A 15,040-nucleotide genomic window follows, 5' to 3' on the forward strand; every position below is an offset into this window, starting at 1 on the left:
TGAGCAGCCTACAACGATCCCTTTAAGGACTGTTAGTTTGGCCGTTTACATTCAGTTCCACTGTGGAGGCTCAAAATTTCATTGGGGCCCTAAATCCATTGTAGGGTTTTAACTCTACCTGCCTGGTGGAGATCGGGTGGGTGGACAGGTAAAATTGGTCAAGTTACTTACTCACTTGAAAACTACCAGAATCCCACTGTCTGGAATTTTAACCTGCTGTTCAGGGCAGGCAGCAAGGATACCTTCCCACAGTCAGCAGGGTCCTTCTTCTTTACCGATGCATGTCAGGTCCCAATGGCATTATTTTAACTGGGGGCCTGAGTGGTGAAGACATAGGAGCCTTCCCACCAGGTGAAGGCCAGTCAGGTCTTGCTGGGAAGGTATAGATATCAGAATGCTCTTCTGGGCCTCATTTAGACCCCATTCTCAAATATGAGAGTCCCACAAGGTGCTCCCGAAACCCGATTCTGCCACCTATGTTGTGTCAGCGGGTAGCCTCCGAGCTATGCAATGATCAGCTGCATCCTGTTGACATCCTACCTGTTATGTAAAATAGCCCAGGCCTAATTTTTGCAGCAGCAGCTGAGTTTCAAACTCACCTCTGCATCCACCTGCCCAAAATCTATCCCCAGTTAAAATTGGGACCCTGTTCTGATTGATTGATCTAATGAAGGGCTCACTTCAAGGTAGAATTGGCCAGTGGGGCTACTGTTAAAATGGAGTCATTGTTATTTTGTGGGCAAACACAGCAGCCAATCTATGTTGTTATTTATCTTGTTGCAAAGTTTCCTTAGAAGCCATTTCAAAGAGATGTTTTGCAGTGCATGTGGTATGTTGTTGTTGTGTAGATATCAATTACATGGACCATTTGTGCAAAGTAATTGACGTCTGACTTGTATGTCTGGAACTTCCTTGAGGTTTCTCCCAATCGGTCGCCACAACTTGCACGGTTTATCCAGGGTTTGTGATGATCTTGCAACACATTTATGGCGACTAATCAGGTGAACCCCTGAGGAAATTCCTGGCAGGAGGCTTTAAACTCTGATGTTAGCTGTAGGTCGAACAGTTTGGTGAATTCCCGATGTCGTTTCAGATCGGCAAATTCTTCGGTGAGATTGACCCAAGTTTGATGAGACGCCTTCTGAACACATCGCTCTACGCTTTTAACAAATCCTATGATTTCCAGTCTGTGTGTGATCCAGAAACTGAGACAAAAGCAGCAGCTGGGCTTCGCTCGGTTTACATTGTAAGTGAATTAAAGTTATTGATGTCAATTACAATGCAGCCTGAGTTCTAAGACAATGGCTGTGTGTGGTCAGAGAATTACTAACTGGAAGATATTTAATTTCACATCACTGAAGGCACAGGCCTTACATGTTTTGCATAGTTTTCAGAATTTTACTTACATAGCAATTATTCCCGAATTTGCATTCCATTTAAGAAACTCAATATCTTTTATTGACATTGCAATGAAAAATACTAGAAGACTGCAGACTTCCGCACTACACGTCACTAAGCACAGCGTACCCCATCAAAATATAATTGTGGGCCTCTGGAATGGTGCTGTATTGCCTTCTGTCAAGAGCTTACCAAATCCCCATCAGTCCCAGCTCCTAGATTTACATGTTCTGAAACCAGAGCTGAATTCTGGAGATGAGATGAGTGTGACTGCCCTTGACATTAAGGCAGCACTCAACCAAGTATGGCACCAAGGACACCTCGTCAAACTGAAATCAATGGGGATTGTGGGAAAGCTCTCCAGTGGCTGGATTCTTACCTTTGGCAAAGGAAGATGGTTGTGATTGTTGGAAGCCAGTTGTCTCAGTCCCAAGCCATCACTGCATAAGTTCATTAAAAAAATGAAATAGGAGCAGGAGTCAGCCATTTGGTCTTCAAGCCTGCTTCACCATTCAAAAAGATCAGGGGCTAATCTTCTACTTCAGCTATTCCCGTATCCCTTAGTATCTAAAGATGTATCGATCTCTGACTTGCATGTATTCAACGACTGAGTAATCACAGCCCTCTGGGGTAAAGAATTCCAAAGGTTCACAACCCTCTGAGTGAAGAAATCTCTCCTTGTCTCAGTCCTAAATGACTGACCCCTTATTCTAAGACTCTGACTCCCTAGTTCTAGACTCCCCAGCCAGGAGAAATGCCCTCTCAGCCTCTAACCTGTCAAGCCCCTTAAGAATTGTATTTATTTCAATGAGATCACCACTCATTCTTCTAAACTCCAGAGAATATAGGCCTAGTCTACTCAATATCTGCTCATAGGACAATTTCCTCATGCTAGGAACAGTCAATTGAACGTTCATTGCACTCCCTCTAAGGCAAGTATATCCTTCCTCAAGTAAATAAACCAATCCTGTACACAGTACTCCAGGTGTGGCCTCACAAAGGCCCTATATAATTGCAGTAAGGCTTCTTCACTCTTATACTCCAATCCCTTTGTAATAAAGTCTGTTACCATTTGCCTTCCTAATTGCTTGTGGTACCTGCATGTTAATTTCTGTGATTTGTATACAAGGACATCCAAGTCCCACTGATTGCCAACATTTCACAGTCCCTCTATTTTTAAAAAAATCCGCTTTTCTATTTTTCCTATTGAAGTGGATAACTTCACATTTCTCCACATTATATTCCATCTGCCACGTTCTTGTCCACTCACTTTATCTATATCCCTTTGCAGACTCTTTGCATCAGACCCAAACACTGATCTTTGTGGTACTCCACTAGTTACAGCCTGACAACCCAAAAGTGACCCATTTATTCCTGCTGTCTGTTTTCAATCCGTTAACTAATTCTCAATCTATGCTAATATATTACCCCCCCCCCGCCGCCGCCACCACCACCACCAATCCCAGGAGCCCTAATTTTGTGTAACAACCTCTTGTGTAGCACCTTATTGAATACTTATTGAAAATCCAAAATCATTACATCCACTGGTTTTCCTTTATCCATCTTGTTAGTTACAACCTCAGAAACTCAATTAACAGATTTGTCAAAGACCATTTCCCTTTCATAAATCTGTGTTGATGCTGCGCAGTCATATGATGGTTTCCTGACTGCTCTGTTGCCAGATTCTAGCATTTTCCCTGCTACAGGTGTTAGGCTATCTGGTCTATAGTTCCCTGCTTTCTCTTTCCCTCCTTTCTTGAATGGCGGATTTATGTTTATTACCTTCCAATCTATGGGGACTGTACCAATATCTAGGGAATTCTGGAAGATTCCTCAGGATAGTGTTCATCCTAGGTCCTATAAGCATCTTCATCTGCTTCATGATGGACTTCCGTTTATCACAAGGTCAGAAGTGGGGCTGTTCCCTAATGATTGCAAAGTGTTCAGCCCCATTTGTAATTCCTCAGATAGGACAAAGTGGTTCGTTTGATCAGCACTCCCAGTGTAGATAGGCCCTCCCTTCAGCCTCAGTCCTCCCAACATGGCGGTGGGTGGAGAGGGGGAGCTATGTTTAAACCAACAAAGGTTCAGCCATCTACAGAGTTATATGTTGTTTTTAATATCGTATGTGTGATTGCAGCATCATATATGAATGATGCAGTAATGCTTTTCAGTGAAATTTTAAAAAGTTACATCAATCTCTGGGTGTGAACATACTTCAGGGGTGTTTTTAAGTGGGGGATAACTTGAATTGATTTCACTTACCTTGTTCATCCCTGAACATTACAGATTGAATAGAAATATCCTGCAAATACTGAACAGCAGAGTCCTACAAAACAGAGAAACTAAATGACAGAAGGAGCAGTGTTGTTCTGCCAAGTATTATACCCATTTATCCAGAATCATGATCTAATGAAAGGTCACAGACCCGATACGTTAACTGTTTCTCTCTTCACAGATGCTGTCAGACTTGCTGAATATTTCCAGCATTTTCTGTTTTTGTTAACCCAGAAGTATTATCAGTTAATATATATCAGTTCACTGGTCCTATTTAAAGAGAAGATTTGCGACCAGCTCTTCACCACCCTCCCCTCTTCATTTCAGAAATCTTGCACTACCTTGGAAAACTGTTGCCAATTTGAATGATGTATTCCTGAAAATCGTATATTAATATGAAACATTTAAAATCATGGTTATTTAGATGCTGTTTACTGAATTCAGTAATCTCCTGAATTAATAATGCTGTTTCTTAAATCATTTTTAGCCCAGCATAGTCGATATTTTGAATATAGGTTGGTGGGCATCAAGTGCAGCATGGTAAGTGAAAATAGTTTACTTATTCTTATATTATCATACTTTACGTCAGTGAACATGCAACAAAAATACACAAGTTTTGAAGGCAGCAGGGAGTAGACCACATCGATAGGGCCATTAAACTGGATTAGATATGTAAAGCTTAAGGCTTTGAACATGCAGTTTGACCACAGAATAAATTCAGATCGATATTCAGGGATTAACTTCACCTGACTTTAATCTTGTATGTAGAGCATTTAATTTTGTTAATTGTTCTCTAACTTTCTTACAGCACCTATATCCTCCACCTGCTCATGTGCGGGAAAGGAGTGGCTGGAGGTCCAGCTACTTGCCCAATGTTAATTTTAAAAGTGCACTATTGCCCCAACCTAGGTAGAAGTGCTTCATTAGTTGGGCTCAATGCCTGTTTGAATTTGTCACTCTGTCTCTGTTCCTGTGTATTTTTTTATTATATTGCTTGTTTAAATTTGGTGTAGCTAGTGGTTTGGAAAGGTCTGTTTTCATTGCTGCTTCCTCATTAGTTGAGTTTAAACTTATGGACTAAAGAGCGAGCAGCTCTTATAAGTTGGCTTTCCAAATTCAAACAGGCACACCTAGCAGCATGTAAGTATTACTGGAAATACTGTTGAGAGTGATTGAGTTCCCCTCCTCTGCTGATCTTCATACACTGGATGCTGGAGCCTCACAGTTGGACTTATATCCAGCATTTGAAGAGTGCAGATGAAGAGGCCATGGTTTCATTCATTTGCATGTGGTTTACGTACACCTACCTATATGTGGTTGGGCTTGTTTCATGGAAAACTGTGGGAGAAGTGGTTGCACCAGTGCTGTAGCTTACCACTGCAAGCTGCCCCAGACCCACCCAAAATCAGCAGGAAGTGAGAGCCAGAAAGCCTAGGCCAGAATACCATCCTGGGTAGAGTAATGGAGTTGAGAATATTAGACAGATGACATTATTGCTTCTCAATACTGTGCACGGATGGGCTAAGGTATGTTGAATGGTCTTCCTCATCCATAACTATCTTGTCGCCATTAAACCAGCTAAGACCTTACTCTGTGGTCAGGTAGCTGGGGAGAGGCAGGTCACTGGGATCAGGACATGCAGGTGGAGAGAGTTTTTGTATGAAGGCTCTCGCCATGAGGCAGTTTTGATATAAAGCTTCCCATGTTGGTATCCTTGTTTAATTAATGACGATATCAACAGGAACGTAAGAAGTCGGAACCATCTTTTTCAGAACTTCCACACAAATATGAGCAAAAAATGTCACAGTCGCTGAAATGATCTAAAGAAGTGGCACAAATTAGTTTGCTGACAGGAGTAATATGAATAAATTGTTTCGCAGTGGAATTTGCATTCAGTTAAATATAATTGTTGCAAGAGCAGTAAATGGTTGAATATAGCTACCATTAATCATTTTTTCAAATGTTTTGTTTCAACTATTTTTACTTAGAAACTGCTAAATATTTCATTATTTACTAAGTTCTGCATTCAAATTACAACAAATGGGGTTAGATTTTCATCTTCACTGCCTGGCCAGGAATCTCATGCCCTTTACAGGCCTGAGCGATTGTCATTCGATGGAATGAGCATCTGGCAGATCCTACAAAGGACACGTGAATCACTGAGCCAGATTAGCGCTCAAGCAGTGAAGGGGAAAATCTACCCTCTAGCTCTTGTCCCCATTCTTCAATCATTCACTTCTTGTCTCTTCATTGATGTCCAGGTCCATACTGCAGCAACTGTTCCTCAGCCTCACCTTCCCACGCTTTCTTGAAGCAGGTACATGAAGATTTGTTTGGTAAAAGCTTTTGTTTCAAACATGCCTTTATGTAGATTCTGGGGTGGTTGGAGTGTTGGATTCTATTGTAAATGAGAAACCATCAGAGGGGAAATGAATTATTGTGTATTCACATTACGGGCACAAGTTTCCATGTTGACTGAACGCTTGCATAATTTGATCACTCTAGGGTGAGAGTCGGGTTGGCAACTTGAGAGGGATGTATTCCTGGAGGTTTCATCACATGACCTCCAGCTTACAATCACCCAACCCCCACTCTGCCACCAGCAGTTATTTGACACGTCCATCCTCACCATTCGTCATCTTATGCCTATTGGTAAATGAACAGACTTTTTGTTTCCCAATTGGATGATTCTTGATCCAGTCAAACAGCCTTTTCTGCCCCCCCACCCCCACCCACCCTGCTCATTGCCAGTATTTTTATACCAGTAAGTGAAAATGTTCAAAGAATGGGGGGAAAAAAACACAATTTTTTTTTTAATGTCACTGAGTTTTCTCCCTGGTTGCTCGCAGCAGTGTCCTGGAGATTAATCTTCAGTTTCTGCAGACTCCAGATCAGTCCTGGAGAGTTGGCCCACCCCTGACCATGAATGATTTTCCAGGGTTGGGGTTATTTGAAATTCTTTAGGTGGGTCTCTGATGGCTGTGGAAGGCCTCAGACCTACTGCTTTCTAATGTCACTGGTAACATTGGTGCCGGCCAAAAGAAATTTTCCATAATCAGTTCAAAGAATAAGGGGGAGAAATTCATTAAAGAACGCCGTACTGGTCACGCAGATGGCGTCCCATGGCATTGTCTGCACTGATGAATTGATCTAAGTCTGCGTAGCGCAGCTAGAAGCGGTGATGTGCAAACTGATTTCTCCCCCTAAATCTGTTCAATTGATCACCCTGTTATTGACTGTACAAGCTAGTATAATCCTTCTATTTTTAAATCTCCACATTGCCATGGCAACTCTGGACACCAGGAATGCCTCTCAGGCCTGGCATTGCTAGGTTTCAAGTCATGGGAAATTTGTTGAATGATGGATTCCCTTCATTTACTTGCCATTAAAAAAGCCCAACTCTATTTGGGTGGAAAATTCCAGACATGATAAGGGAGAGCAGGAAGCTGATGGATCAGCTTCCCAAAACATTTCCAATCCCCGTCTGTTGGAGTGATTCTGGAGAACTGGATAGCTCCGACAGAAAATGCTAGCCCACAAGTTCAGCAGCTGTGATGAGCAGTTTTAGCTTTGTATGGCCATTAAGCTTGTGCAGTGTAGATCCAGAGCTAAAGTGAAACGCGCTGAATGTGTGTCTTCTAAGCTAAATTTCTTGGCACCGACTTAGAAACCCGAAAAGACCAGTAGATCCATTGAGCCTGTCCTATCTTGGCAGGGTAAAGCTTCCACACATCATCACCCCATCTTCCCCACGCCTTAGCATCTAACCTCGATCTACGTTGTTGTATCTTTTACCTATCTCCCCTATTCCTCCCTAACCTAGTAGTTCAGATAAACTCCAGGAGCTGATCCACTTTTAACCCTTCCATTATTGTAAAAACCTCAGCCCTATTTTTTTGAGGTCTTAAGTTTTTTTAAAAAGCTCTCGCTCTCTCGGTCTGTCCTGGTAACAATTGGCCTTTAAACTATCCGTCTAGTAGCCCTTCTCCAAACCTTATCAAGGACCTCTGTTATTTTTGTCTAAGATGTTAACACATGTTGGTGTGCTTGCAGTGTGAATGTACCACCAAGAGGATTTATTTTACAAATGCAACAATCTTTTTCTGACCATCCATTTATATTACACTGTCGGCAAGTATGATAATCTGTCCTTGTAAAAAATAATATTTCAGCTCGATGCCTTTCATTTGTGATTTGCAGTTGATGCAGACTCTGAGGATTTCTCTGAACCTTTATCAAAATCCAGCTGTATCACTGAACAAACTCAGTATTACTTTTATGATAATGAATCCTCCTTCTATGGACTTGTGGATTGTGGTAACTGTTCAAGGTAGGTTTGCAACAAAATGATAGCACTATTGGACTCTTTTCAGTCTGTTGGATGTTTGGAAATACTAATATATTTGCAAAAGCCTGCTGTTTACACTTTCAGTGATGCCATTTAATGAAATCTACCCAAAAGAAAAAAACCATTAAAGAAAGAACAAACTTTTATTCATAGAGCACCTTTCATGATTTCTGGATGTCCCACAGGGTTAAATCGCCAATGCAGTACTTTTGAAGTGTAGTCACAATTGTAATGCCGGAAGCAGAGCAACTAATTTGCACACAGCTAGGTCCCCATGTAGTCACCCTTCCTAATATCACCTATGTTGGCTTGCCATCCATTTTGTCTGATTGTGCCTCTTCTGCATTAAAAGTATTAATATAAAACAAGTAGTTACTGCTCTTGCAAAGTGTGAATGGTCCCAATGCACAGAAATCCTTAGCTTAGGTAGATAGAGATGAAAATAAGGGAAGAGAAATAAAACAGCAACTTGCATCGATGTAACAGCTACCATGTAATAAAATATGCAAAGGCACTTTTATAGCAATAATTGACACTGAGCAGGAAGGAGGAGAGGTGACTCAGGTATGCAGAAAGCAGCAGGATTGAGGAACTTGTTGAAGGTGGCAACAGAAGGTGCAGACTTGTTTGCGGAGAGTTGTCGAGTGCAGAGTCTCTGCCGCCAATGAGGGAATAGATGGAGGGGTGGGTCACAGTGTATGTGTCACAGGAGCAGACCTTCTTCCTGTATTGTATAACTTTAGAAAAGATCCCCAGGTCAATGAAAATGGCGGTTTCAGGTTCTCAATTGTGAGATTGGTTTCTGAACATCACCTGGCACATGGTTCATGACATCTCCATCTTATTCCTACTGAAGTTGCCCCCATGATGATTGTGCCTGGCAAATAGAACTTTTGCATAATATTTGATGAACAAGAGCTATGTGCTCATTTTTACTGTAGTGATACAATTGGCAAAAGATTCAATTCAACAGAAATGGTTCCATTATGTTGCATCATTTGACAATCATAGGGAGGAAGTTTGCAAGACACTTTTCATGAAAGATGGTGCCTCACTATTAATGTCACAATAGTGTTCTGTGCCATGTGGAATTCAACTGCAGATTATGTAAGAAGGAAATGGGCTTAGGTAAAATGTTTGTGTTTTTTTTTGTAAGTATTAAAAATCGAGGTGAAATTAGTCATTGCCAGTAGCACAAAATGAGCTCATAGAGAGTCAGTTTCCTGTCTATACCGCTCCTTAAACTCAGTGGAAAAGCGATTGGGCCTGGTGTAAAACAGGTTGCTGATTCGCTATGAGTCCATTTCACGCTCCTGATGAAGACCAATTTCACCCCACAAAATCTAACAAAAAAAATGACAGCATTTCTAAATGAGACTGAATGGCTGCATTGTGAACTATCCTTTGATCAGAATCTTTGACCATTCAATCTAGAAATGATGCACGTCCATTCCCCTTGGTTAATATTTTTCACAAAAGCATTTCTGATCAAAAATTATTCCTTTTCCTGAATGTTGCTTTTCTCAATATTAATTTTAATTTAACTGTTTATTTTTAAGGCTTTACCATGCAGAGAAGCTCTCCAAGACAAACCTTGTGTTTATACTGGTGGAGAGTAAGCCCACATGTCAGTCCTGCGACTCAAAGCCTCTTATGCAAGCGGAACAAAAATGTATCCTCTACTGAACCAATGCTGAACTAAAGGGCTTTATCCATCATTAAGCACAGTAGTTTAATGGGTGATTAGGAATGGTAGTTACAAATGGGACACTAACACTAATGTGGTTGTAACAGTAATGTGGTGTTAGTTTAGAACAAGAACATATATGACAATAATAAAAGAAGCATTGTTAATCACAAATAATAAAAATGCTAGTCGGTACGCTTGTTTTGTAATTGGCATGTAGTGGGCTACAAAATTCTCCACCGGATCAGTTGACACAATGCAGGGACAACAGACTGGAGATTCCAAAGTTGGACTGGAAATCTATCTTAATACTCACAGGAAGCACAAGCTGGGGTATGCTGCCAATCTCATGGGACACAGGCTCAAAGTGGTTACTGGAAGTCTTTTATTCTTATGAAGAGGCAAGACAGTTGGGATATTTAGCCAGGGGATTAATAGTACTAACCAATAATTTTAGTAGTGTGTTTAGGGGAGGCCAAAAATCTGCAGCCCTTATGGTGCACTCCCACAGAAACGATGATAGGGTATAATTTAAACCAAGACCTGGATAGGCCACGTGCTTGTATGGAAATTCGTCTGAGTCTTGTTCGGAGCTTCCACTCACCTCAAAGAAAACTGATGGCATAAGATGAGGTAGAGACTGCCTTCATCAGGACCTCCCACGTCTCCAACCCTCAGAGGGATCGGGCATAAGGTTGGTTGGATTGTGCCACTCCCATTAACAGGTGGAAGTGGGGCTCATTTGGGATTCCATACTGTGATCATGCTAGAAGATCTTTCTGGAGTATGTAACTTAAACGCTTTAATTATTTCATGGCTTTTCTATGGCTTGGACTAGCTTGTGTTAGCTAAATGCCTCTGCCAACGTTCAGTTCAACAGCTCAGTTCCATTTTGTGCAGTTAGCTTTCAGGCTAGAACTCCTTTTTACCCACGTTTCAGGCAGTTCCCATGCGGATTCCATGCAGCACTTAACAAAGGTTTTGTGAAAGTCTAAGCACACTGTCCGATGGTCTCCCCGTCAATTTGGGATGTCACTTCCTGAAAAGTCTAGTTTCAGGCAGCATTTACTCTTTTGAAAGCCGTATAGGCTGTCATTAGGTTATTTTCATACAGTTCAATTTGTCCTGATAATTTTGTTTTCCTATTGCTGAGCAACTACAGATCACCCTTCAGTTTCTAGGTATGGCTCTGCGGTTGCTGTTAAGGCTTGTGTCACTATTATTAGATATCGGAAATATGCTGCCTATTTCTAGTTTGTTTTGACTTCCCCAGTATTCACTGATCCACAAAAAATAACATTTCAGAAATCCCGTATCTCGTCTCTGCAAGTTGCTGGAGTATAGTTAATGCATCCGGATGGGTTCAACCTTTCATTTTATTTAGAACCTCTGCTTCACTTATGGTGGAGTCCTAGATAACATTTGGGCCTGTTTCATTTGGACGGAATATATGTCCACCCTGGTTTAAAAAAAAGTCCTCCCAAATTAGTTTTATGACCTGTTCATTTTCCTGTTTAGTTCCATATGGATCCCTTCGGGTCTTAACTTCCTCCCTGACTGCCTTATTGCTGTTAGTGGATCCAAAGATTTTGTTTTTTGGAATTATATTTTGCATTTAATTCTATATCCCTCTACAGTATTTTTTTCTTGGCACTTCAATCTTTTTTTGTAATCTGCTTCTGTAAAAATCCTTTAACTTGGCCCACTGGGCACACTCTGTCTTCTTGACACATTCTATAAAATCGTATTTTATTCCCAATCTCCTGAACTTTAGCTACAATATGTTGCACACAGTTGATGATTGGTGATATGCCAGGAGACTGGGAATGGCCCCAGGCTGCATAAAATAAGTCATAAGTCACAGCTGATCATTCCTGAATGCATTCATTTTGAAAGGAGCAAACAGAAACTCTCTGTGGAAATTGCGGATATCTCAGCTGCCTTGACCAATTTCTCTTTAACTATGGACTGTATAAATCTTCACTAATTGAAGTTAAATGTGAAAGAGCATGTGAATATACCTGCTCAAATGATTCCCAGTTGACAAAATGATGAATAGCTGGAGAGTAATGTCGTGATGTGTTGAAAGTGAATGCTTAAGAAATGCATTTTGTTTTCTTTCATCGTATCTTGTTTCCTTAATTACACCATGCAGCTGATGGACCTGATCCCTGTCTTTTGGCTCAGAACCCCAGACACAGGAAAGGTCCTGATGTATGCTTTGATTCTGATGAGCATGTAAGTATGCAAGGTTTGGATTCAAGAAGAAAAGCGAGTAGCAAAGAAATATCTTGGAGTTTTGTTGTTGGATATTTGTAACATGTAGCGTCACACGAGGATGTGTCCAGATAGCAAAATTGTACAGATGTGATACTGCTCTGGGCCATAGTTGCTTTATTTTGATAACATATCATAACTCTTTTGGAATGTTAACATAAAATTAACTGCAGCTTTCGATATCCTTTCTTCGAATACTCTACTTTCACGCATGAAATCTGGTTAATTAAGACTGGAGTTTGTCCCCAGTGCTTGGAACTTAGCTTCTCCTTTCCACAATCTTTCCATGATACCATAAAGCTATTCAATATTGAAATGTTTTTCAAGACAGGTTTTACATAACAGATGGATATATCTCTCTACTGAGTTCAAATTTCATGCAATACGTTTGAGTTAAGGAAGTCAGTAGTTGTGTAACCAGAGCACACTGGAGACTCTATGGATAACAGCAGGATGTCAGCTTCTCGTGTATATTATAGAATACTACAGCATGCACTTTCTTTGTGTGAACCATCTATTTCAGTCTATCTTTGCTACTATTTCTATCACGCTGAATATTTGTCTTTTTCAAGCAACTATCTAATTCCCTTTTAAAAGAATTCGTAGGCTTTGCTCACCAAGCTTTCATGGCTTAGTATAGAGAATTGTATATGCTAACCATCCTGAGTGTAAAGAATTTTTTCTAACCTTCCCTTTAATTCTATTTGTGATTATCTTAACTTTGTTGCTTCTCATTACTGTCACGCCTGCCAGTGTAAACAATCCACTGCGATTCTCCTTCATGATCCTGTCAACTTCTGTCATGTCACCTTGAACCTTTTCAGCTATAGCCATAAAGCCCTATCTACTCAGGCCTTTCTTCATAACAATAATCCACTATCCTTGATAACAATTTTACTCAATCTACGATGCTCCTTTTCCACTCCTTTTATGTCCTACCTCACGTAATGGGTGCTGAAAATGTTATACAATATCTAACTGCAGCTGAGCTACGTTCTTGCACAAGTTTAACATTAACTCCAGGCATGCTTATTCAATGCCTTGAGGTACAAAACCAAGGATTCAGTTTACCTTTTGTATGGCCTTATCCACTTGAATTACCATCATTAATTGCTTTTACATCATCACACCAAAGCCTTTATTTCCTTTCTATTTTATTTCCTTTCCTTTCAAAATGTATTATGCCACCTGTTATTGTGTAACATAGCTCCTTAAAATATTCACTTATGGATGCATTTTTTGAAAAATTAACATCATAAATTATCTGTATGAGTTGTGTTTATATATAACCAATCAAAGATATCTTCCCCATTCCTAAACTTGAGTTCACTCTTGTACTATGTTGCATACCATTCTTGGCTGAAAAGAAAATTGGGTCCCGTGAATAAGCTGGTGCAGTTTTCACTTAACTGTGTGAGTTGCATGGCCTGGTCATGTCAGGGTTTTGGCCTGTCTGATTTTTCCTCTTTCTCAAGCTGGGAATCACCTTGCTCCCATTCTATGCTTCCACCAATAATTAGACTGGGATCGGAAATAACAGTTGTGAACTCTGAACCTAGCACTCTGCAGCACTGCTGCCTTGCAGCAGTAGACTACCAGCAGCTGAATGTTAACTATTACAGTCCCCCTTGAAGTTCAAGTGGAACAATTTCTGTTCCAAATGCTTCCTCAGTATCTATCTCAAAAATCTAATTAAAGATACCGTTATTATCATTGTTAAAATTATTTTTAAAATTTCTTGAATCTTTAGAAACCTGGCACATTGGGTCTCCTTCCCTCCAGAGCAATGCCATGGCACCATTAACAAGGACAATGTATGAGCTCTATTCCTTATAATGAGGACTAAAGCTCAGAACAGACTTATGAACTGAATGACATACGTGATGAGAACATATGGCATCAGCTGCTTATGTTCCAAACTTTGCCAGTCTCCTTTCTCTCTTTCTCTTGACTTCTCAATTTCCCTGGCATTTGAATTTTTAATTAAAATGAACAATTTTCCTGAATCAACTTTGGTAATTCATAATCTTGGAAACTTCAATCGGAGCATCCTGAAGTGTCCTTCATAAACAGTTTTTTGTTCGAAAGCTGGTATGAGGAATAACAAATGCAGTGACTTTAGGTAATTAATTTTCTGAGTTCAGTGATTTTTTGAAATTTTTGAAGAGTTTTGTCCTTTTTCTACTTTAGATAACACCTGTATTGTGGCTTTCACTTGTTATTTAAGAATGGTTAAGAATTACTTGATTGAGTGCTGTCTTATGATAATAGCAACTTTTCTATATGTACTGAGTGGGAATGTCCTAAACTAGATAGATTTAGTAAAGGATGTAGTCCACTTGTCCAGTTTAGCCTCATACTTCCTACATAAACTTTCTTCATAACTATTTGGGGATGCAGTCACAAAAAAATCTTCCATATTTATCTAAGATGGTTACATATACTGCACATGCAACTAGCTGAAGATTTGGAAATTCCTGATCTCTCATGATGCCAAAAATATCATGTGGGCTCCCGCAATTCCTTTGCGTGAAAGTACAGTAGCACTGTTGCTCACAAGCTTGACGTCTTTGCTGATTGGTGTGTTATTGTGTGTGTTTTTAATTTGTTAATAGTGGGGTATTTTCTGTTTTGTGATTTACACTGTGACTTTCTGCTCTAGGTGGACGCTCACATTAACTCTGCCAGCAGCAAGCAAAATGCATGAACTCATCTTGTTTGTCTCTTTTTTTTGTGTTCCCTTCCTTTTTTCTTCTTGCTACTTTGCCCGTTGTTAATAGGATGAGCCTATATGCACAACGAGTCGTGCCTCTGCCGTGGCGTCAGCTCCTCTCTTCATTTTACTGCAAGTTTTGATGTGGTGCGGAGGGTCAGTTACTTTCACTGGATTTTGTTCTTTAGTTTCCTTCATAGGTGTGATATTAACATGAAATTAACATCCTTCAAATGATTCTGGTCCAGAGCAAACTTATTGTGGTTTGATAATTACAAAGCAACTTTTTACCACTAAGTTTGTGTTTCCTTTTTGAATTAGATTTCTTTTCTTAGATCTG

General features: G+C 40.2%; 1 protein-coding gene across 9 annotated transcripts in view; it reads left to right on the forward strand.

Moving 5' to 3' along the window:
* Positions 1-15,040, forward strand: part of LOC137384760 (voltage-dependent calcium channel subunit alpha-2/delta-1) — an 891,951-nt gene that overhangs the window by 856,479 nt on the left and 20,432 nt on the right. For 6 of the 9 annotated variants that reach the window (XM_068059181.1, XM_068059179.1, XM_068059180.1 and 3 more), the window contains 7 exons: positions 1,094-1,246; positions 4,163-4,215; positions 5,937-5,992; positions 7,876-8,005; positions 9,583-9,695; positions 11,866-11,948; positions 14,768-14,856. In XM_068059181.1, coding sequence (XP_067915282.1) covers positions 1,094-1,246; positions 4,163-4,215; positions 5,937-5,992; positions 7,876-8,005; positions 9,583-9,695; positions 11,866-11,948; positions 14,768-14,856 — 677 coding nt within the window. The other 3 variants (XM_068059175.1, XM_068059177.1, XM_068059178.1) reach the window with 2 other exon arrangements.

The sequence above is a fragment of the Heterodontus francisci genome, chromosome 27 (assembly GCF_036365525.1).
Source record: "Heterodontus francisci isolate sHetFra1 chromosome 27, sHetFra1.hap1, whole genome shotgun sequence".
Lineage (NCBI taxonomy): Eukaryota > Metazoa > Chordata > Chondrichthyes > Heterodontiformes > Heterodontidae > Heterodontus > Heterodontus francisci.